Source organism: Corapipo altera, unplaced genomic scaffold (assembly GCF_003945725.1).
Source record: "Corapipo altera isolate COAL_440 unplaced genomic scaffold, ASM394572v1 112, whole genome shotgun sequence".
Classification (NCBI taxonomy): domain Eukaryota; kingdom Metazoa; phylum Chordata; class Aves; order Passeriformes; family Pipridae; genus Corapipo; species Corapipo altera.
This window is the reverse complement of record NW_020884899.1, coordinates 2059427-2083708: the sequence shown is the minus strand read 5'-3', so window position 1 is coordinate 2083708 and position 24282 is coordinate 2059427. Positions and strand designations below refer to the sequence as shown.

At 40.3% G+C, this 24282-nt stretch overlaps 1 protein-coding gene across 1 annotated transcript in view; it reads right to left on the bottom strand.

Moving 5' to 3' along the window:
• Positions 1-24070, bottom strand: part of LOC113949925 (vitellogenin-1-like) — a 43235-nt gene extending 19165 nt beyond the window's left edge. The window contains exons 1-19 of the mRNA XM_027649077.1: positions 24031-24070; positions 23712-23732; positions 23333-23484; positions 20685-20936; positions 18343-18504; positions 17524-17675; positions 14693-14843; positions 14436-14593; positions 14167-14332; positions 12993-13115; positions 11198-11416; positions 8899-9116; positions 8716-8813; positions 4257-4381; positions 4069-4170; positions 3863-3982; positions 3417-3606; positions 3235-3328; positions 2937-3122 (exon numbers count right to left, since the gene is read on the bottom strand). Coding sequence (XP_027504878.1) covers positions 2937-3122; positions 3235-3328; positions 3417-3606; positions 3863-3982; positions 4069-4170; positions 4257-4381; positions 8716-8813; positions 8899-9116; positions 11198-11416; positions 12993-13115; positions 14167-14332; positions 14436-14593; positions 14693-14843; positions 17524-17675; positions 18343-18504; positions 20685-20936; positions 23333-23484; positions 23712-23732; positions 24031-24070 — 2729 coding nt within the window. The remainder of the gene's footprint in view (positions 1-2936; positions 3123-3234; positions 3329-3416; positions 3607-3862; positions 3983-4068; positions 4171-4256; positions 4382-8715; positions 8814-8898; positions 9117-11197; positions 11417-12992; positions 13116-14166; positions 14333-14435; positions 14594-14692; positions 14844-17523; positions 17676-18342; positions 18505-20684; positions 20937-23332; positions 23485-23711; positions 23733-24030) is intronic.
• Positions 24071-24282: the final 212 nt, after the last annotated feature.

Sequence of the window (24282 nt, the reverse complement as noted above, 5' to 3'; positions counted from 1 at the left end):
GAGGCAATCATCCAGCCAGACCTTTAGCTCTCTTTCTGCTGTGGTGAAACAAAAATTTCTGCCTTTCCTATGCATCTTCCTCCTGACCTTGGTGCAAAAGTGTTATAAAAACAGAGAGTTGGAGCTGTTTCCCTCTCCTGCCCCCAAACACACGGCGTTCTCTGGCTCCTCTGCATTTTCTGCTACTCGTGGTGCAGCATGTTGGGCAAAGTTGTTGTGATTTCCTAATTCATCTTATAAAAAAGATGCCCGTGTGAGGGAATTTCTGCTTATCTTGTAGTTAAAACAAGCAAAAAAGCCATATGATACAAGCTCTGTTCAAGATTGTGTACATACTTCAGTAGCCTGTTATTATGAATATGTGATATATTAGTGCATTCTCTGGCAGCTCTCTATATTTATACTTTAATCACAGGGCTCTAATTTCCCCTGAAATTTATTTGATTTTTACTTTTTCTTGTAAATTTTGTTTAAAAGTGTGTTGAAGTAGCCATCTGTAGTATACTAAATAATTAAGTTAAAAGAGCCTTAAAAATAAGCATTATTTTTAATTAAATTTAACTTTGATAAGATTGAATTGAAACACATGTTATATATTCTCCCCATAGTATGATTAATTATTTTGCTCTGATTTTTGCTATAGAGAGAGTCGAGTCCGTAATGTGCTGATTTGTCTTGGGAATGCAATCTCTCTATGACCAAAGTTTTCATTACTTTTTTTTTCTTTAGAGTCTGTGATTGCTTACATGAATTTCTCTTAGGCTTCTGAAAATTTATATAAATCCCACTGCTGTGACACCTGTATGGTGTGTAGGATATAAATGAATTTAATGCTATTGAAGACTGGTTTTTTCCTGTGTCTGGATGTGAGATGGAGGGGAAAATAATATCACATCCTGCCTAGCTTTAATGACATGGTACTGTAGAAGGTAACCTGCTGACCATTGAGACAGTGCCCAACACTGCAATATTTGGAACAGAGCTCACAAACAAATGAAAGATCAATAGTTTTCTAGAACTATTTCTTTAGATGGGGGACTGAAAGCTAACAAAGGAAGGTGTCACAATATCCCTAAAATATTGACTTCAGTTGGTTCTTTACTCTTTAATGATTCAATGGATCTATGCAAAAGGAAGAGAAAGACTATATTGAACTAAAATTTTTGATTCATTCTATGTAGACTATATCTCTCTATATATATCCTTTTTCTCTCTACCATGCTGCTTGTTTCTCTTCATACCTTTAAGATTTTACTTTGCTTGGTCTTTGACCCCCTCAGTGATGTGGTTCAGTGATATATTCTCTAGTTATTGCTTCACCTTTACTTGCACTTACTACTGTTTCATTGCTCTGTGTGGTTTGCACTGACCATTTGTTTTGTAACAATGAACAGGAATGCTTTTTGGAGAGGAATCGATGGTGCTAAAAGTTAGCTGGTGAGTATTAGCTTTCTCATATACTTGGCATTATAGAGCTATTTCCAGGTGACTACTTCACTTTATAAATAGCAATGCTGCAGGGTCTGGAGCAGGGCTTGGGCTGGAACTCATGGGCTCCTCTGCTGCAATCCCGTGTTTCTGATACTGACTTGCTTTCTGCTTTCTGGCAAGGCATTTAACTCTACTTTGTGTCTTCTTTGATTTCCCCTTAAGTCAAAGGAGGAAAATATTTTTTGTTTTGCTTTGCAGGGGGGATTCTGCTAATATTTGTAGCTCTGCTCAAGGCTCTAAACTCTGTATCGGTGTTCAATATTCTCATTTCAGTTCAGCATCCTTACTGAGTTCACTGATATCCTCCTCACCCTCTCTAGCAGTGAGAGTGGGTGCCTGCTTCCCTGATGACCTTGGGAGCAGACTGTCCTGGCCTCCGCAAGAAACTGAACCAAACAAAACATGCAGCTAACTCTTGCTGTATGAAATGCTGAGACCCTCCCTGCTTTGCCCGGAGAGCCTTATTACAGTCGCACCCGATGGAGTGGAGGACTTGTCTTAGGGAGGAGGATGTGATGTCAAATACACGTCAAATGGTCTGTGACTGTTGGAGGGCAAGAGAGAACAATGATCAGCCCAAGTGGTGGCTAAACTGAGGAGACCTGCAGAGCGTCTCTGGGCCAGCAGCCACGCATGCTAATTGCAGATGCTAATTGCAGCTGGATCAAGCCACTGAGCTCTTTTGTTACGGCCACATTCCTAGAGCAGAAACTTGTTAACATTTCAGTGGATTGTATAATAGCCGACTTCTCTTGTCAGTGATGCTTTTTCCTTTGTGGTGACTTTTCAGCTTGTCTTTTTCAGTTGTTTTTCATGTGTGTGTGTGTGTACGAAGGTTTTCTAAGTTTGGTCTACTGCTTTGATTCCTTGAACATACTCTTTCTGTTTCCTCTCTCTCTTTGTGCTTGTATTTCCATCTGTTTTCATTTGTTTGGCATCTGGCTACAACAGTTTTCCAGAGTGTATTGTAATTGCATGCACTGATAATAAATCAAGTAGACCTAACAGGTAAGAAAACCAAATGGCAGCCACAGAGAAACAAGGCAAAAACACAAGAAACATCAAATCCTCTATGCTTCAAGGCACAAAATGCAAATACAGATGGGTTATCTGTTCTAACTGATAGGATTCAGCTGGCTTATATCTTACCTAGTGTCCCCAGTTCAAACATTTGTATCGAGATAGAAATTTCATGTCATTTAAGTTTCAAGTAGCTTATGGATCTCAACAGTTGAATACAGTCCTAAGGAGGATTTCCAGGTGAAGACCACAGGCAGTAACACGTATTTGCAAGCAAAGCTTTGGGGCATGCCACTTCGTTTAAAATAACCATAAACCACACCAATCATCACCAGTTATCCAAGCTGTAAGTCAAACCCAAGATCCCTGGGATCTTGGAAGACTGTGCTTTGCTACATAGAAAGGTGCCAAATGCCACGTCTTACCTTACGCTAATTATGTCAGTCTCATCTTTACATGGTGGAATTTCAATTTTGATGTTTTTTTCCTTCATATTGACAGTGGCAACGACATTCACAGGTATGTGAGCATCCACTTTGGCGCGTGCTTCCAGCCCTGCCTGGATCGTGCGTGTGTTGATTCCCATCACAAAGGTCATCTCCTTGGCCATGCTGAAAAGGTAGAGGGAGGGTATAATTATGTTCAGGCAGCAAACAGCTGGTGCATTTTTATGGCCTCTGTCACTCGAAAATATTATTCTTTTATTTTATACTAAATATTTACCTTAGACTCATTTTGGATCTCAGCCTGATGTTGGCATTTAGCAACTCAGTCAATCTGAAATCAGACTTTGGAGAAGGTGTAATCTGCGCTTGAACTATTACAGAGAAAGCAAAGGAAGTGTTAAGAGTGCCCTCCAATCTTGGCAAGCACGTTTGGACTGCCCAAGTAATGAGATATATTACCATTTCCTGCTGCTTTTGTGATGGAAGAGTAATAGAAGCTGGTCTCTGTTGGGAACCCCGTGCAGGTGGGCACGATGCGACGGATCTCAGAGGACAGGAGAGCCTTAGTCCACTGCCTCCCTACACCACTTTGAAGGCTACTGATTATTCTCCTTAGTGAAGGGTTTTTTTCGTCAGATCCATACCATGCCTGAAATTACAGAGTTCAACACGTCTGAATAAGCAGAACTTGAATATCATGATCTGTGTCATTAACTGTGCCTCAGGGGAAATTCTGCCAGCAATGATTGTAACTAATCCTGATCAGAGCTTGACCTTAATTACCTTAAAGACAAAAAAAAAAAAACAACCTTGAATTAAAAAATTAGAAGAAGGGAGAGAACGTGTGAGAGAAGCAGTATTTTAGAGCTTTTGGTTCTTGGCTGGTGGTCTTTTCAAAACAATACCTGCAGTGCATTTTGGATGGCGTTTTTATCAAGTCCACCAAAGAACAACTCCTGGCCAAACATCTTCAAGTAGCCTGATGCAAAAGGTTTGTCACTAGAGAATGCCTTCCAGTCAGAGAGCTGTGTAAGAAGATGAAAAAAGTCTAATTCTTCATAACATTTGAGGAAGTGATATCTTAGAGATCCTTTTTTCCCCCAGAATTTACCGTTTTCAGGATTTTCTTGAAGTCATAGTCATTCTCCCAGTCCCTGTCAGGAGAGTAACCTTTAGCAAACATCTCCTGCAGTCCTTCAATTGTTATTCCCACCTGTGGGAAGAAGTAAAGTGTAAATGTCCATTGAGTGGTGGCTGTAAGAAGGGATGAGAGGGCAAACTGTGGGCAGACCCAATTACCTCCAAGGGATCAGCCACTCTTCCAAGGAAATGTGTCCGCAGCTGGGACACTACCATCGTTGGAATTGAGCTGCCTGCATTATTCAATACCAAATATTTAGCTGCCAGCCCACTCATAAGGAACTCTGAAGAGAAACAGAGAGTAAGACGCAGCACAATTAGTTTTAAAGTCCCAGTGTGCAGATTGTGTATATTTACTAATTTCATAATTCAACCGCTACAGCATGATATGGGCAAGGCCAGAAAACCCAGCTATAAAACCGATGCAATAAAACAGTTATAAACAGAATATTTTGAATTTTTTCAGCTAATTATGGGCAAAGTTACAAGCCTCCTGATCACTGTATGGTTGTTATGCTTTTTTTCCAGTTCTTTCTGCATCGTAGAATCATAGAATGGGAGCTCAGTGTTGAAAGGGAGCTCAAGGATGATCTGGTTCTAACCCTGTGGGCAGGGACACCTTCCACTAGACCAGCCTGCTCACATCCAACCTGGCCTTGGACACTTCCAGGGATGAGACATCTACAGCTTCTCTGGGCAACCTGTTCCAGTGTCTCTTCACCCTCACAGCGAAGAATTTTTTCCTAATATCTGATATAAACCTATTTTCTGTCAGTTTGAAGCCATTCCCCCTTGTCCTATCACTCCCTTTTACACTCTTGTGTAAAGTCCCTCTCCAGCTCTCTTGTAGTCTCCCTTCAGGTACTGAAAGGCCACAATGAGGTTGCCCCAAAGCCTTCTCTTCTCCAGGCTGAACAATCCCAATTCTCTCAGCCTTCCCTCACAGGAGAGGAGCTCCATCCATCTAATCATCTCAGTGGTCCTTTGAACTTGCTCCAGCAGGTTGATGTTATCCCTGTGCTGGAAACCCCAGAGCTGGATGCAACACTCAAGGTGGGGTCTCACAAGAGCAGAGTAGAGGAGCAGAATCACCTCCCTTGACCTGCTGGCCACGCTGTTTTGATGCAGTCCAAGTCACAATTGGCTTTCTGGGCTGCAAGCACAGGTTGCCAGCTCATGTCCAGGTTCTCATCAACCAGCATTCCCCAGTGCTTCTTGGCAGAGCTGCTCTTGATCTGTTTGTCCCTCAGACTGTGTTGATACAAGGGGTTGCCCCGACCCAGGTGCAGCATCTGGCACTTGGTCTTGTTGAACCCCAGGGGATTCCTGTGGGCCCACTTTTCCGAGTGTGGAAAATCCGCCTGCCCGCATCCTTTGCATCCAGTCAGATTCTGTAGTGTCAGCTCGTGAAATGCTTTTATGAGACATCATTTAGGGCACCCTAACAAAGGGGATCAGAAATGAAAACAGATTTGCCATCCTTTGTTAATAGTTTAGGGAAAGTGATACAGGTGTCCTATAAGGACAGATGGTGAGCTACAGATTTGTCTCTCAAATGACTCAGAGGCAATTTAATACATCTAGTTCCAAATGCTGTAATCCTTACATGGAATGCACCAATTGTTAAGTTATAGTTAACTACTGAGTGAACTTCGAGCAAACATAATTTGTTTCTATTTATTTCCTCTATTTAGATTTATCATCTACAATGTTTTTAGAGACAGATAATCAGTGCAGAACACAGTCACATGTTCCTCTGCACAGTTATACCCTGTCCTATTTTATGAGTTAAAGTAATCCCAAGGCTTTTATAAGTTTCCTTAGGTTTCAAAAGGAGTAAGGCATCCTTGTTGTGCTTCCTTTCTTCCAGCCCTCCTCTCTCTCCTCTTCCTACCCCTTTTGGAGGACAGGCAAGTATGTATGAACTGGAATTTTACTACACTGCTGTTTTGCTGTATGAAGCTTCTGTGCTGTTTAAAGTGCTGGACACTATTTACCTACAATGTGTGAGGTTCAGTAACAGCTCCTGCAATCAAAACACAGTATTTATGCCACCCTACTGTGGTCAGAGAAATAAGAGGAGAACCTTCAGCAGATAGTAAGGAAGCAAAAGCTCACATTTGAATGCTGATCCTCTAGAAAATAAAAAGCAAAATGATGCCATACTGGGACATTACTGATGAGTGGACATGAGACTTGGAAATATGAAGGCTAGTTTTTCTCTGTATGAGCTTAGCCAGAGCAATCCTAGGTGTTACATGGACTGGACACAGAAATGAGGCACAGTACTTTTAGTGAGTTTGTTAAAGCTCTTTTTCATGTTCTAACCCCTGAAAACTATTCGTTAAAAACTCTGCGGTACTTCCTGATACTTAACAAGAAATGTTGCTTATAAATGATTGAATGATTATGTAGAATTCATTAACTTGAAGAGAGTAGGAATATTTTCCATACCTCAGGCTTTACAAAGTGCTAATGCTCTAAGAAAATATTTGCCACTTTACTGTGACAGTGTGATGACACCTGCATAGATCTGACTAAATGCCTTGCCCCAAAGATGAAGGAAAGAAAAATTAGTGACCAGAGAAAGCAGTCTTTGATACCTATTAACATTAGTACACATATTAATTATATGACTCTGAGAGTCAAGTTCTCTCAGTCCTCACATGGAGCAGAACCTGTGACACCCCTATGATTTCAGGAGCAGTGTGTGGAGCACGAAGTACCATTTGTGGTGGCCATGTGTGACAGATTCCAGATTAGAGATAGATTCAGCTGACACTATTGCCTGTCATTAAATATTCAGCATCGAGCACCACAAAGATCTGTGGTGCTGAGGGCAGAGTTTTGTTTTTATCAAGGAAACAGGTACTGCATTAGAGCTGTCACTATGGTAACTCCTCCAGGATGGACTCAGTGAGACACATTGCACCTGTGCCTGGTGGTGACAAATCAAATCAGAAAGCTGGAGGATGGATCCTCTTTCCATGCCGGTGTAGGAGGAGATTGACTTAATTTAGCTGAGTTATCCAACTCTCAGACTAGCATGTGTGAGAAAAGGAGCTTGTTCTTTGTTCTTCAAGGATGAGAGGTTTAGATTGGAACCAAATTTCTGACAGTGTTCTTCACTGGGAAGTAGCAGCAATTCCCTGATGTGCTGCATTTCCAGGCTACAGCCAGAATAAAAGATTCCATTTCACATAGCCCCTTGCCAGCATCCCTCATGCATACTGCACCCTTCTTTCTCACTGTGTGAAAATTCAAAACAGCTTAACTTTAAAAGCAAAGATAGGAAGGCAAAACGAGTGCCTAAAACAAGAAACACATCTGCAAATAGAAAAATGTATCTATCCCTAAATGCATTTTAAATAGCACAAAAGTTCACATTCATTCACATGTATTAGTGACTGTATTTCTTTGGGCACTCTCTGTCTCCATCACTGAGGCAGCAAGCAGTGTATAGTATATTATTGTGATTGTTGCTGTATGTGTTACATTTATTTCTGTTATGGAGCAGATTAAATGGTCATGTAAAACCCACAAAACTGGGACAGGACACTAATAAGATCTACAAAAGTCCTTCAAACCACATCCCTGCCTCAAAAAACAAGGCAAAAGTACTCGTACACTCAGACAGTGGATTTCAGATATTTCAGAGTCTGACACTGATTACTTTGAAAAAAATGTTATCATGTACTAGTGAATAACAATAGTGCTAAAACCATCCAACTCCTGATAGATAAAAAGCATGTGTAAGGAGACTGTGTTTGGAGGTATCATCTCCCTACTCTGCCAGCTACATATGCCCAATCATGAAGTTGCCATGGCCATTTACGTAGGGCAGTTGTTTAAAAAACCTACTGAGAAAAATAACATATATGGAAAATAACAACAGCTACAATTTTGCCCATCAGGACCTGCCTTCTAATCTGGTCCTCCCTGCTTTGACTGCATTTTTATGTGCTACTCCCTTTGATGTGACTGGTCAGTCTCCAGATCCTGTGCATGGATCTGCTCATTCCAACAAAGAATCCTGGTAGGAAGATGCAAGAAAGATCTTTAGATGACAAGCCTGTGGTAGCTGCTCATGGGTGCAATGAATTGTCACATGTAAATGTTTTCAGAGTTTTCTGTGTTGCTGGGCACAGCTGTTGGGGTGAAGAATACTTAGCATCACATTTGAATTCAGCAGGAGTTGTAGGTGTTCAACACCAGTAGAAATTAATCCACTTCAGCAGTAATTTAGGTCCCTTCTGTTTGTTTGGTGTTGAACAATGGTATGAAATTGTTAAGCACCACTGAGACTACAGCATTTGCTACAGGAGCATGTGCCTCCCAGACTAATGAAAACAGAGGGTTAGAGCCCCACAAGCCCCGTGGTAATTTCATGCTGGCAGTGTACAATGCAAACCACACAGGGACCTAAACACTCTCCAAATGGAGAGCCTGACACTCTTATTTTGATTTTTTTTTTTTTCCCCCACTAAACATAGGAGAATACAGAGGAACAACGTGCAGCTAACAGCTGGCTAGGAAAATTGGGTTCTCATACTGTACAGTTTTTTTTTTTCACACATTCCCCAGTATACGTTTCTCTACAAAACCTCCTGAATCTTACCTTTAAAGACACTGAAGCGGAAAACCTTGCTGAACTGATATCCAGACCTGTCGAATTTGGGACTTAAGGCTCTGATGGCCATTCTGCAGGCAGAAGCCCTGAAAAAGTTGGGTGAGCACATTAACAAGTCGGTTAGTTTGCAACAAGTTTTTCTGCCAGGAAAGGGATCCAGATTTTCCTTACATCACTTGGAGATCTGGAGATGTGCTTCTGCCCAGGGCCCTCAAGTGTGAGTAGATGAAACTTGCCACTTGCATGCTGGGTTCCTTCAGCACAGCATCAGCTAATGTCATCACTATTGGGAGACCTGGCTTGGTTTCAAGCAGAACCACTGCAGCCAGCATTCGGACCCGAGGGTGAATTTTGTGATTCAGGAAAAGCTCAAGGGTAATGGCCTGGACCTGAAAAAAATAGGTATATTCAATTTTACTGTCTGTTTGAACATTCTGCTGATAACCATTCAACAGCAGTGAATGATCTATTCACCACTGGCACAGTAAAAATTTGTATTATTTAATTATTATGGCAACACTGTTCCTGGTTTCACAGTCTGAGGGTTGGAAGGGGCATCATGGTAATCTAGTCTCACTTCCTAGACAATCAAAGCCAAGGAACTTCACTGGGTAACTTCTACATCAGGTCTATCATCCCTTTTTGAACTATCTCACCCTATGTAAAGGAGATTTCAGTAACCCATTACACACCTGAGAAGTGTGTAATCCCTACTTATCCCTACTCACAAAGCTATGACTTACTTCTAATAATTTGATCTTAATCTGGGCCCTTTCTGCTGAATAACAGAATAGAAATGAAACAAATAACCCCCAATTTATTACCAGAAATCTCTATACTGTGTAGGCAGCTTAAACCAAAATTTTATGCAATAGATGTAATTTCCACAGTAGTACTTGTGACCAATGTGTTTGACCTCAGCAATATTCAGCACCAAGACTAATTTTGTACTGGAACCTTTGCAGTTTCCATGAGTGGAACCAAAGCCATAACTTTGAAATGGATGTGGGTGGTGTGCCACTGTTCTGGCAACCCCTCTGCACAGCCCTGTCCTGCCTGGGAGAGTGCACATCTCTGCACTGGAGGGAAGAGTGAGCCAGGAAACTTAAAATTTGGAAAGACCCTGACTGGTTTTATTAATTTGAATATGTTGAATATCAAAGACCAACATAAAAGAGGTGACAACATAAAAGAGGCAGTAGCCTCTTCCTAAATGCAACTGCTTTCTCAAATTAAACAATAAAAAAGACAGGCCATGAATTAAGTCTGTTTAATGCAAATATGGATGAGCACCTACCTGCAAACCAGGCATTAAACTGTTTTTTGAACAATGAAAAAAGTTAATGATTGAGGTCACAATCATTAACTCACTCCAGATCAAATTTCTCCAAAGAAAATGCATAGAAAATGGAACTAAAGAGTGGTTTGGGTCACACATGGAAAGTCAGGCCAAAGAGCAATCAGAGTCACAGTGTTGTTTTCAAACACCAAATTGGCTTTTTTTCCTTCCCCAACAAATACCCGAACTCCTACCCTTGCTATTCCCTCCTCCCCCTCTGCTTTTCCCCATCCAGTTCCTGCACTCTAGTAAATTGTTTCTTTATTCTTTTGCTTAAAAGCATACCCTGGCACACCATTGTCCAAGAATCAATACGTGCACTCAAACTGGGAGTCACATGCAAAAAAATGAGTATAATGGAAAAACTGATACAGATTAGTAGGTGAATAGTTAATGAAAGCTTTTATTTTACTTTTTATATTAAGAATTGATGTATATAAAACAAAAAATTCCAACATCAGGGGAAAAAAAGTCTTGAAAACCTTGAAAACGTTTCCTTTTATAGGCAAATTGCTTTAAGGTGAAAATGATTGTAAAGTGATATCTGTGGTGGAGCAGAGCATGCTGGTGTAGCCATTGTATGTGAGATCTAATAATTATCTCAGTCAGGGACAAAAGTCACATTTAGTAAATGCTCTGTTTATGACTTAAGCCCACACAATGTCTGTAAATTTGTAATTAGGATGCAAACCCCTAGTATCTATTTACAATAAGACCTGGTCTTGAATTACAATAAGATGTGACACTTGGCATTAAATGTTGATTCTCTGAAAACCTTGTTCTGTGGTTCTCTCACACACCAAAGGTGAAGTAGCACTAAACACATTTGGGTCAATAATTTAGTTTTCTGTTTAATGTCCTTGGAAACCAAATGTTTGCAGTGGAAATACTGATTTCTCTTCAACAACAATGAACGTATCCTTTTAATGGGATTTTTGTTGCAGTCTGAAATAATGGAGGTTAATGTCAAAAGAAAAAAGACATGCCAGCTAAGGAATGGCTAAGTACTTAAAAGAAATAAATTGTGATGTTTTTGAGAAAAAAATCTGTTTTCCCCTCATCACCCATGATCTATAAGCAGCCTTGCAAGTGCAAGCTGCAAGTGCAAAGGAGGTAGTTTTGTTTCCTTACCATTTTTGGGTCTTTCAGACCTATGTTTTTCAGGGCCATCACAGCAGTTGCATGGACCTTGAGTGGCAAATCTGAGGCACCAGCTGCATATCCTGCCAAAAACTTCTTGATGTGCTTGATGCTGGCTGGATGTCCTACATTCCCAAGGGCTTTCAGAGCCAGGGAAATTTCTTCTGTGCTAGACTTGCTCAATGCCTCTCCTGCAAAACCGTGAAGAAGCTGAAAAAAGAAAAATTCTGTTGAGTTCAATTCCAGCTCTTATCTCTATTCCATCCCCCGGCCTATTCTGTGGTTAGACTCTCATGATGTCAGTTTTTCCAATTCATTTATTTTAAATATTTTGAAATTCTTTTTTGTCCTCATGAATAGAACATTTTATTCATAGAACAAGTATAGCCAAGAAAGCTGCAATGAACAGCTTCTTCATCGCTATGCCTTAAAGTTACCAAGTAAGATTTTTAAAGGCAAAAATAATGGCTGGGAGCGAGTTCCCACTGCTTTCAGGGCAAGCTGGGAACCTTGAAATAGTTCTGCTTGAACATCTCTGTCTCATGGTTGAAGACAGGTGCAAAAATACAGGTACAGTTAAACCTTTAGACCCTTAAATAAGATTCCTGAAGATATGGCTGGTGGTCTTGCCCTTAACCACCTATGACAGCCTCTTTTTAGAGGTGGATTAGCAGGTGGCAAATGAGATCATTGCCAAAAAATCAGGTCATTTTACTGCCTTTGTTATAAGCAACTGGATCACACTTGCATTAGCGTGTCAAGATTAGAGGTAGTTGTCTGAAGGCTGAATAAGAGAAAAGAACTAAATCCTATTAGATATCTGTTTTTAACACTAACAAGTGGCTCTAAAAAAGAAACAGAGATGTTAAAGAATAATTTCAATACAGTTTCTGTAGTTTAAAATAACACATTTGAAATCCCTCTAACGGCGCAGAAACAGCCTACTGATATCACTAATTAAATGCATGGACATTTGAAATGCATTGAATAAGCCTGTACAGTCATTTGCTTTGGGAAAGAATTTTCACTCTCTGACACAGGGCTTCTCAGATTTAATTAGCTCAAGAGCATTGGTGGCAATTGTAACACATGAGACCTGTGTAGGAATGCTGGCCATGCCTGTGTGCTACAGGAAAAACAATCATGTCAAGCACACAGTGTATTTGGAACACCCTGCTCGTACCGGGGATGGTGAACTGACCAGCACCAAAGGCTGAAAACACCTCTCCCTCTTTCCTTCTCTGTTTCTGGATGAGGGATTGGCCTCTGTAAACCATGACATGCATTTTTAGAACTGGGAAATGCTATTTAATGGCTCCTGAAATTGTTTTGAGGCCTGCTGATTAAAAGCAGTGCAGAACAGGGAGGGTGTTACTCTCATGAAGAGCTTACAGCCTGTGTAGATGACTGGGCTCTGCTTCTGGCTCAGGAATGGATGGGATACATGACTTCAGGAAAAACCTGGGCTTTTGTGTCACTTAGTTGATTTATAAGTATAGATAAGTACCTATATTTAAAGTGTTTTTGAGCAATACCATGGGACTTCATTAATAATTGGCAATAAAGCACTCGGAGATACTCGGATAGAAAGTGTTATGAATTATATGCTTCTTCCTCTCCCTCGCTTTCGTGTGCTAATCTGAAGATAAAAACGCTGTATTTAACCAACTGGGGTTCCTTTCCCCAAAGGAAACTCCGTAGTGAAGTGAAATACAGCTTTCTGAACAACGAAGAAAGAACTCAGGGCTTAATTTTTCTTTCGAGCGATAAATAACGACGTGATTACCTGGAGACACTCGGAGCAGGAGTCTGCTGAAGAGCACTGTTTGTGGCACAGCGACGCGTAGCTGAGGTGGCAAACCTTCCCCAGCACAGTGCTGGAGCGTGGGCAGTGTTTTCTGACAATGAGCTAGGGAGAAAACAGTGGCTCGTTAGCAACCATTAATGAAAAGAAACAGTGTTAAAAAAATACCTTTCCGCCCAACGCAAGACAAAACCAGGCTTTTGATATTTTTGTATTGGTGGATTTTCAGTTAATCAGTGGATAGCACTGTACTGGACAACACAATTGTAAAGTAATTCTGAGTAACATCTGGAAGGCAGATCTGTTGCTTTTATAGCGTTTCAGATTTAAATTTGGCATGGGCTGTAATCCAAAGGGAGGAAATCACCCAGTTATGGAATGGAAAAACACACATTATCCTAGCAACATCCGTCAGGTTTTGTGATCACCTCAGCTATAGGTACAACACAGTGGAGATTCCTTGGGAAGGGACCTCAGTATTTTGGGCAGGCAGGAATACAAATGTAAGAGCTGTCAGGAGGCATCAGCCCACTGCTTTCCTGTGTGGGAAGCAGAGCATCTCTGCACAGGCTTTCACTGAGAGCAAACCTCTAGTCTGAGGTTTGTTGTCTCTACCTAGGGCAGGTAGAGACAAGTTCTTGCATCTGAGGCTGGAATTAAACCCTGCAGATAAAGAAAAAATTGTAAAAATAATTGGACTTTCTCCTACGTGGCCTTCATGTTGGCATAATTGCCTTGATCTGGATAGATCTCAAATTCATACCCATCCTTCTAGGTCAATCAGGACAAATACATGGATATAACAAATACATATTTCTTGCTCCCTTGTCTTTGCAGACAGTCAGTTAGAGATCTAATCTGATGTAACTATGAAGTACATTTGGAAAAAGGAAGACTAGAAACCACTGTTTGCAGCAATAACCTTTGTCCCTGAGGGATATTTTACTTTCTTTCCTGTTTCATTGTGGACTCATTTTTGCCCTTTTCATTTGCATTCTCTTCCCCTTAAGACAGTCAGGAAACAAAGTCCTTTCAGCCTCACCAGAGGACATAAAACCTTTATATTTTCAAAGCCTTTAACATCTCGTCAAAGGAATAAATACAACAGATGCTGGAATCAGCCAAGAGTGATTTGAGAGTGTTTAGAGAACCCTACTGTTGCTTCCTCCATCACGTCCTGGGTTGGTGTGCTGGAGTGCAGAGCCACCAGCAGTGTCTGAGCCGCTTCCCAGCTGGAGAGCTCCTGTCTTTCCATCCTGCGCCGCAGGAACCGGAGTGAACGGTGACTGGACACCGCAGGGATTATGTCCAGAATGTAGCGCCTGCAATGGGAAGGGCAAAGAGCATTTTCCAGGTCTGCCTCTGAGCATAAGGGTCTCCAACAGAGCTTCTCAGCAGCAGAAGCACTGCCTTTAATGCTCGTACCTGTATGCTGGCCGACCGGAGAACTGCTTCCACACCGACTCGTAATCCTCCTCGTTTGCTGCACGAAAGAGGTGCATGAGCTTGAGGGCTTTTGCTGGTGCATCACTGGGAAGTTGGTCAGAAGTGGCCTCTACTAGGTCCTGCAGGCTTTCCTCTATCTGCAGGAAGATGAAAATGCAGGAAGCTCACACGCATCGTGTCCCACATGCATAGAATGCAGTGTCCAACAGAGAGTCTACCCAGTGTCTGAACTTTACCTGGCTTTCCACGTCTTTTATTTTGAATAAGTGGACAGGAAGCTGAAGCAATTCACTGCCAAACTCATACCGAAGTGACCCACGATTCTGATATTCCTTTGGTGGGACCTCTGCCCTCTGCTTCTGCACATCAGTGAGAGTAAGTTTCTGCCTGGAATGGAGAACCCCAGGAAGAAAACATCACAAGATGCATGGTACAAACTAAAAAAACCTCAATAATTCTGTCTCCCTGCATTACAGTGCAGCTACAATTGTTTCAGAAGGGTTTTGTTATCGAGGGGAAAAGATATTTACAAACAGATGCGTTTGGACATGATGCTCCAAACTGCACTCTGAGAAGGTGTGCACTTGCACAGCAGGGCTCAGATCAGAGCCAGCCTTTGCCTGCCATTGGGAATAACCTGGCTTGAGAACTTAAGAAAGAAGAAGGAGGTGAGAAGCTGCAGTCTGATGATCACAGGAACTGTGTGTTGTGTTGTGTCTTAAGGAGTAAATTAAGGATTATAGGAAAACACAGATGGGAAACTTGTTCATTAGTTATCATTTAATTTAAACCTTTTTAGAAGTTCATAAAAGCTGTTACATGCCTGTGTCTCCTGGAAGACTCAAAAGGAATTGAAATTTTTTTACTTGCCCTCCCCATTTTGTCTGGCAAGCTGAATATCCTGGGAACTGCAAAAAATGGTTCTTATGAAGTCTCAAATTGGATTTACCAACAAAAAGGGCCAGATAAATTCAGGATTAGTCTTTGGAACAGTACTGAAGCTTTTGGAAACTTTTCAAGAAGCAACCAACCATCATCCTTTGTTATTAAGAATAATTCCAATGAGAGACTGTCTTTGTAAACATTTGCTATCTTTGCTACATTTTCAGCCAGACGTGAGCTATCCCACCAATTATGCTTAAAATGGGCCATTTAGGACACCATAATAAAGTTAGGCATTTGTGGTGAACAATTGAAAACATTTCAAAAGCAATATTCCTGTGTTACTCAGTACCTCAAAATCTCTGTAGAAAATTGGCGTGTTTATTTTGAAATCTCTATGATCTTCTGCAGCATTTCTATTCACTCCTTCCATATGGATTGCAGAGAACTGCTGCAGAAATAGTGCATAACTGCTTTGCAGACAAGCTACTGGAATGTGAATAGAAACCACTACAGAATCAGCAGAGATTTGTTCTCTCTTGAAATTTTATACAATATTATTGAAAGGGCGTTTGGGTCAGAAATCAGAAAATCAGGTACACTTGGACAGATTTAATCCCTTCCATATCATGATGAATCTATTATATCTTCATCTTCCTTGTTTTGGGAAGAGATGTATCTGCCTAGAATAGATGGGAAAATATACTCTGAAGAGAAGAGCAAATGAATACTAAAGATAGGATTAAAAAGGTGAAAAAACAGTAAAACCTCTCTTGGCTTTGAGAGGTACTGCAAGAATCTTATGCTGAACAGGTCAGAAAACTCAGCTCTGGGTGTTTTAAGTCCTTGATAGATTTTTTTTTTTTTTTTTTTAAACAGAGAGTATATTGTAGAAATAAATTCTAAAGACTCGAGTGAGATATCCACATCTTCCCAGCTATCTTATATTTGTCCCCTTCTGCTGGGCAACGCTAAAAATCCAGAGAAAATGGGAAAGGTAGAGGCACTACCCTTCTGAGGGCTGAGGAAGAACATCTTCTTTGCAGAAGACAAATTCTGCAGGAGAACCTAGAACACCCTAAGTCCATTGTCTCCAGACTGATTCTGACTCACAACAACCTATAATTTGATAAAAGCACTGCAGTTGTGCCTATCTACACTTTGATTGCATAGGGGTAGTAAAGTCACTTTCACCTTTAATGTTCTGGTATTGTTTTTGTTTCTTTTTGATTAGCCAAATTGAGCACGTTCATTACACAAATGAAGTTAATTGGTGAATTATTGACATGAATTTTCTGATGCTGGAGTTTCCAAAACTGTATATTATACCAACAGATTCTTGCAGGAGCTAATGCAGCAATGCAAGGTTGCAGCAGTTGAAGAGTGGGGTTGAGGTATAATTTCTGCACAGCTACCTTCATGCAAAAAGCCTCTCCCTTCAGTGGGACACCCCTGTATACAGAGCCCATAATCAACTAGGTAACTAAAAAGTTTTTCGATAGATGATTTTGATAGATGAAATCACTTTCAAACACTGAGAGTTTGTGTGCAAGAGCTAATGGTGAGCAGGGGCGTAATTTCTTACACAGCCACATCTTTGTTTTGCCCCAATATTGTTAAAGAAATATGCAAAACTTGTTGTGGAAAAGCAAATGCATTTTACATGCCTTGTGTCCAATTTCTCTGCAATAAAACCCAATTTCCTATTTAGAAACAGTTTTGATGGGAGATTTGTAAGCAGCCCAGTGTATTTAGGAATCCAAAGTCCTATCTAGGTTTCTTGTGAACTAGTCTCTAAGGGTCTCTTACTGCATTATTATTTTCCAGGGAACTCTCTTTCTGTGAGTAACTGTCTTTCAAAGTATTTTACTTCAAATATATTAGTTCACAGTTTTTCAGATGGAATTGCATTTGTTTTGGCTTTTCTGACATAAATCAAATATCCCCGAGAAATAAAATAGTCAAACCCTGCCAAGTTTAGCTAACAAAATTTAGATAGTGATGTGCACGCTTCAGATTTACAACTAACAGTGAGGGTTGTTTTTATGAACTGTTTGGGATTTTATGTAATTAAATACTGGCAAACAATGGGCTGTGGAAGCAAAGGATTTATTTCACTTATGGAATTTGACCGGATTATGGAGTCACTGAGTTAGTTGCTGAATTAAAGGCATATGTACAGTACCTTGCTTGTACTATAGCATTTCCTCCTGTTATCTCATTGAAGGGTGCAAACTGATGGATTTCCTCGACGTCAGCTTGTGTAATAACAGCTTCACTGCGTGTATATTTAATTTTGTAATTGTAAGTAGCGGTCGCCCGGGAATTCTTGTTTCTCTTTAAAATACGAAAAAAAGCGCAAAGAAACAAAGAAAATAAAAAGTCATTGAACTTCTGAATTCTGTGACTAGGAGCTATTACATCACCCACTTGTTTTCCAGGGCTGTTTTGTTCATTGGCCATAAGAGCAGTTGATGTGAATTCTGTGCACTCACTTCCACGGGAGAGGTCAGACACACTGCCTGGCTCCATTACTTTTACTGCTAAGAAGTGTTAGCTGTTTTTTCCTTTTTCCCAAATAGAGGTAATTGGTCATTCCCCCGAGGAGGAGACACATTTTCTGAGGAGAGCAGCTGCATAAACCACACAATTTCTTTTTTCAAAGAGAGGATTGTAATAAAATGCAGCAGTACCTGTCTTGACTAGCAGAAAGTGGACATCGTGGCTATTTTTTTACTCGCCAGAATAGGTGAATTAACTCATGCTGATAATTAATGGTTTCCAAGCCAGCTAGTTTGAGCTGCTTGAAGTGTGCCTGCATGACAGCCTGCAGCACAGGCTTCCACTTCTGTGGGGGTTGATTTTCAGACAGAAAGAAAATTCTGACTACTGGATACAGCAGACCTGACCCTTCCCTCATTTTGAGTGTTTCAAAGCAACAGATACTAAATGGTGCTCAGCATAAGAATATGAAACACATATACATAACACCTCTCTAATTTACCTTCTGGCAGGCCTGGCATGGCTGAGTGTTTGCTGAACCTGTGACAATCTGAACTTTCTCCTCACAGCTGTTCAGGTCCTTGGATTTGGTCACATAGAGTAGGTTTGCCCTCTTGTTTTCCTGAATTGCATACGTTGTGTTGCAAATACCTCCAATCCCAGCCTGGCAAAAATGAGAAGAGGATGAGAGAAGTTCACTTTTATGCAAAGCTTCAACTCAACACATGGAATTTCCTGCTTAATTCTGTGTTGTCAAAATTAACAATGGAAATGAACTCTTCTTTTTTTCATTATACGCTCCAGAAACAAAATTTGGGTGATGATTACTTTCATCTCTTTTTTACATGTACAGGTTTCCAGTGAGCCAAATCAGAGTTGCACTGAGAGAACTAAAATTCCCAAAGTTTCACTTGGAGCCTCGGGAAAAGGCAGTAGCAATTTTCAGTTAGAGCTGTTGATTATGAAATAAGATTTGAGGAATATTAACAAAAAGTGTCAAAATAATTTGATCAGTCAGAATGACATTTCAACAGCAAAGTCTTTCAAGGTTGGAGATGACATTCTGCCCTTAAAACTTGCTTTTATAGACAGTTTATAAATGCCTATGGAATGAGCCTTGCAATATCAGATGATCTGTCACAACATGAACAGCAATAATTAAAAAGAATTTCAGGATAACAGAGTTTTGATTGTGGCTTTTCTTGAGTTTGCAGTTTTAGCTGAGCTCTTCAATAATATTTTGAGCATATACATTTATAAGAGCTCTTAAATCTCCTCAGTCAGTGAGATTTTTTGGAGAGGAAAAATATTTGATTGCATTTTAGGAGGAAGAGTTATTTTCGTGATTTTGTTTTTCACTGTTATTTATAGCATAGCCAGTGCAGAGAGCAGCTCTGGGCTATGTCAGAACAGCAAAATAGTCATGTGGTGGTTGGGAGGCAAGACATACCCACTTCATCTTTAGCTTAACAGAATTCCTGGTGACACTATGGCTTTGGAAAGGGCTAGAAATAAGAATTGCCCAAGCTTTCTGAAAGACTTGTGCCCTGCAGATACAGGTGTGGGGCTCCTCTGCAGACTGCAGGGTAAGGTAGAGACATCCAGGCTTTAAATGGGAATGTCCTGCTCGGAGAGTTCAGTGGGAGGAATTAGACTCCTGTCCATCTGGACTTTCTGGCTGTGTGCAGCTCATGGCCAGCTCAGATACCCTCACCCTGCACCCCCAGGATAGGGTGCAGACTTTCCCATCTTAGTCCTTTAAACCTCTCTGCAGCTCAGATTTTGGAACTAACAACTCTTATCTTCCTTTACAGGGTGACTCAAGATTGTCAAGCAAGGATGCCAAAGCTCATTAATCATTTGCTCTCTGAGAAAAGCAAAGGAAACTTGGAAATAATTCTAGGAGGTAAAGTCACATCTGTTGCCTAGCAGAGAGAATTGGACATACTGCTAACTGAATTAGAAAGAATTAAGATGTGAAATTAGATTTGAGGAAAATAGTGATGCAGAATATGCAACTCCACCACACGGATTTTTATGTAAAACAAATGGTGTGAAACTATTAAATCATGTAGTTCCTTTCCCAGAAACAACTCTACTTACATAAAAATAAATTTTAAGAAAATTAAAGTTACTCTGGTCTACATTTTCAATAAAAAATAACGTGAAAGTATAATAATTTCAAGGTTTTTGCTGATCTCTGAATTGAATGTATTCTAATCAATGTAAATATGGTTTCACAAAAACTAAACACATTGCAATTTCTGTGGTGAACAGCAATATCAGATGATTTACCTGGACTAATATATTAAAACCTGAAAAACAGTGGAAATTCCAACAGAGCATCAACTGCAACTGTCAAAGCTATTACAGTAATGTCATGACATATATACTGTTTTCCTCCTAAAAGAGGAGCTAGAAGAGATTAAAGTGTATAAGATTGGTGAAAAAAGTCAAATTACTGTTATTTTCACTTTACTATTAAGCTGTATGTTTAAGCTTGTTTTAATACAGTATTCACATTTTATGTAGGCTTCAGCTTCCACAGGAGTTTACTTTCTCTAAATAATAACCCTGATTTTCTAAGGATTTAATACTGCAAGTGCATTTTCTGAAATACTTTCATCAACTGGGTTAAAAATCTGCTCTTCTGTTGTCCTGTTTAAATATATCTCCATCAAAAGCTGTCCCATAAGAGCAACTTAATCACGATTTCCCAAGCTTTGGTGTTTCTTATTAGTGAGGTTTATGCCAAGGATGAATTCGGAAAACATGTGAAAAGACTCTGAAGAGAAGGCTTATTTATTTACAAAGCCACCACAGCGACCAAACCAAAATTCTCACCTCCTGTAAGCTGTAGGAGTGCTGCATCTTCTTTATGCTCAGCTCCAGCATGTTCATAACCCCTCTGTAGATGTTCAGGCCATCGTCCGAGATGGAATCGGGAGCCATGACGTTCCCAACGTGGCCACTGCTGTACTCGAACTTGACGGGGTTACTGAGCTGCCCAGTCAGCACCTGGGTCAGTTTGAGTGATCGAGAGAATGAGCTTGTGGGCCAGACCCCATTGTACTCTCCTGCTTCGATGGAGTGAATCTGGAACAAAGGGGGAATGGAATTACTCTTTAATATTTTTTTTCCAGTCAACTCTTTTCTCAATACATGTAAGCATCTAGAGCTTTACTCACATCGAAAATACACTTTTAAGTGATGCAAAGCCTCTTCAAAGGGAAACCTTAGAAGCTGTAATTTAGCATAACTAGTTGATCCACCTATTTCCACACAGAAAAGAGAGCAATGCAAATGACTGTGATACTTCTGCAGCCACTGCACTCTGTTCTGTTACACAGACAACCCACGTTGCCAAAGTTTGGCTTGTACGAAGAAATGAACCAGAGAAGAGCCACATGAAGCAGGTTGCTACCCAAAAGCAGTATGGAAGGTCTGCAGGAAATTGCAGGAGGAAGTTAATGTTGCATAAAGCATCATTAACTCCTGTTGTGAACTCTGTCATTTCCCTCGCTGGGGTCACGGAGCGCAGGCAGCAGTCTGAAACTAATAACAGCATGGCTGCTGGGCCAGCCAGATAGTCAGAATTAGTCTGAGCAGTGGACAGCAGATTACAGAAATTGTCATTCCCTACATGTTTTGCTGTAGAACTCAGGCACTGGCTCCGACCGTGCTCTGCACTTCACGCCCCAGCCTCAACCACATCCAAGCAAGTAGAAAGTTGTGCTAAACTGTGCTTAACTGGAATAATTCCTACCCCATGGGAACGGGCATGTTTAGCTTAGTTTCTCAGAGGACCCTTCCCTTCTATATATTTTGACAATTTGAAGAGACTTTTCTCTGACACCTCAGGCGGGCGATGTGACGCAAGACCGGGATTAATTTCTCCAAAAGCCACACAAACTAAACCCTCAAACAGCAAACCACTGGAGACTGTGCTTTCATATTTATTTTTGTTATTGTTGGTGGAGATCACTGCCAACCCCAGTAACTGAAGCTTACAGGGGAGGCTGTTACGGAGCAAATCCCTCGTGCTGCCTCTCGGACATGCTCCTGGCATTCTGCGTACTGGCAGATTTGGGACTGCTCTGCAGGGTCAGGGCCAGGTAGTTTTCCCCCAGCCCTCAGGGCCCAGTCAGGACTTACACTGTCTGCTCAGATTTGAACACAGCTGGCAGTTCTTACTTGCAGGTTTGTGATGAAAAAATTGTCAGCTGGAAACTGCCTGGGGAGTGCGGCTTTTTGTTTGGGCTGAATGTGAACGAGGAGGCTGCAGATGAAAGTTTAATTCCCTGAATCATCCCTCCAAACTGTCTAATTTAAATATAACAGCAGCAAAATAAACTTTTCCCGTAGCAGAAGGGAATAAATGCACCATTACCTTTAGCTTAAAACTTGTCCCCAAAATATGGGGGTTTTTTTCTCTTTTTCTTGCCTGAAATTATTTCTGTATTTATTTCTGACACAAATACTAGAGCCAGTGAAATTGTGCTGGGAGGCTTTCGGGAACAGGAGTCAATTTTTGGTTAAGACTCACCCTGGCACACCAAGAGCTTTTTCAGCAGGAAGGAGGGAGGATGTGGGGTGAGGACAAGACTGCTTCTGCCTCCTTTCTGCCAGGGAAGCCTTCTACTCACCACTGCACATGTGTGGCTCTTATTTCCCTGTTTGTTTGTTTTTTCAAAAAAATCCATTTCCCATCTAGATCTATTGTAATCTGGATTTATAAAAGTACCCTGTAACAGAAGGGTAATTCAGGCTGGAAGGCAACAGCATTTACAAGCGTTTATCAGACACTCACCAGTCTTTTTTAACCTGCAGTTTTCAATTTGCCAAATTAAATCTCTTAAAAATATAATTTTTCTTCCCCACGTACAGAAGACTAAGTGGAGTTGGTGTAAAGAAGTTGAAGTGTGCATTTCTATACACTCATTGTAAGCATGTATAGGCTTCTGTTAAAGGCAAAGGTGTTTGTCACATAGTCAAAACTCTTGGTAATTACTCAGCATGCAGTAAAAATATACGGTTGAGGATGACAAAGAATGTCACTTGGGACCCTTCAGTAAAAGAAGCTACCAGATGACATTAATTATGCTAAATATTGAATCACATCCAACTACTGTCACATGTTTTATAGCCTTTTGTCTGCTGGTTACGAAATCAGCTGATTAAATAATCCTAGGCTGTACAGTTTGGAACAATTGGATTGATACGGTAATAAATTATTGTGCATCTCAAATTACGTTCCATTGTCTCCCTGACCACAAAGTAGAAGAAATCCTTCAAGCCCAAGGTTGGCTTGAGCTGAGAATTACCTGGCAAAGTGCAAACAGAATTTAGGGCATAAAAAAAATAACAGTATCAGTTACATTCTCCCTGAGAAAGCACAACACACGAGGAAACTTAATTACTTCCCAAAAGTTTAAAAAAAGAAGTCAAGTATGATGAGAATTTTACCTTTCAAATTGAACACATTTTCTTACCCTAATAAGACAAAGTTTTGGCCCAATACCACTAATTTCCACTTTACTTTTTATTCTTATTCCAGCTCTTGCAAGTCCTTTCTCTGGAAGTCCACTGAGAAGTGTGCTTTCATAATCAAATGTATAAACCTTGTTTTCGCTGAAATCGGGTTCTGTAAAGAAATGGTTCCCATGAAATATTATAGAGACTGTAAAGAACATATTAAAGCACCTCTATTAGAATGTATGGAACAAAAAAAAAGATGAATGTGTTCATTTTTGCAATGCACCTGAACAAAATTAGCTGCTGTAAAACTATATTAAACATTTATATACTTTTCAGATTCTATTTTTAATTTCACTCATTATAATTATATTAGCTGATAGGAAAATTACTTACGGTAATTAAGATGCTGGCTCCCTGAAAGAGAAAAAAAAAAAAGAGTAATGAAGTGACAAAGCAAAAGAAAACCTACCACAAAATGTTAATGTATAAAGGGCTATATCTCATCTTGTGCGTATAGCATAACCCTTTCTAATTAACTTCTGTTTCAGAATCATCCAAAAGCCTTCTTTTTTCCCTAAACAACAAAAAAAGTCAGAAAATATTTTTTCTATAACAAAGTTTTTGTTTGCCAGTGAACTGTATTTAGATTCTGAAACCTTTTCCTTAATATATTATTTTTAAATTCACCCAAGTAAATAAGTTATTTACTTACCCACCAGGGTTAAAACCAGGGCTAATATCAAGCCCCTCATGATGGGGACAAAGTAAAGGTGAATGTGATGGGTTTCTCTTTTATAAAGGCATGTGATATCACATGTTTCTTTTGGCATGTTAATTTGACAAATAAGTGTGTTTTAGAATGCGTATTGATCAATCAAAAATAAACATTTCTGAGGTCATGAATGCTGACAACTTCAAATCACCTCTTGATTTCAATTACCTTACTTTCTCCGTGAAAAAGAGA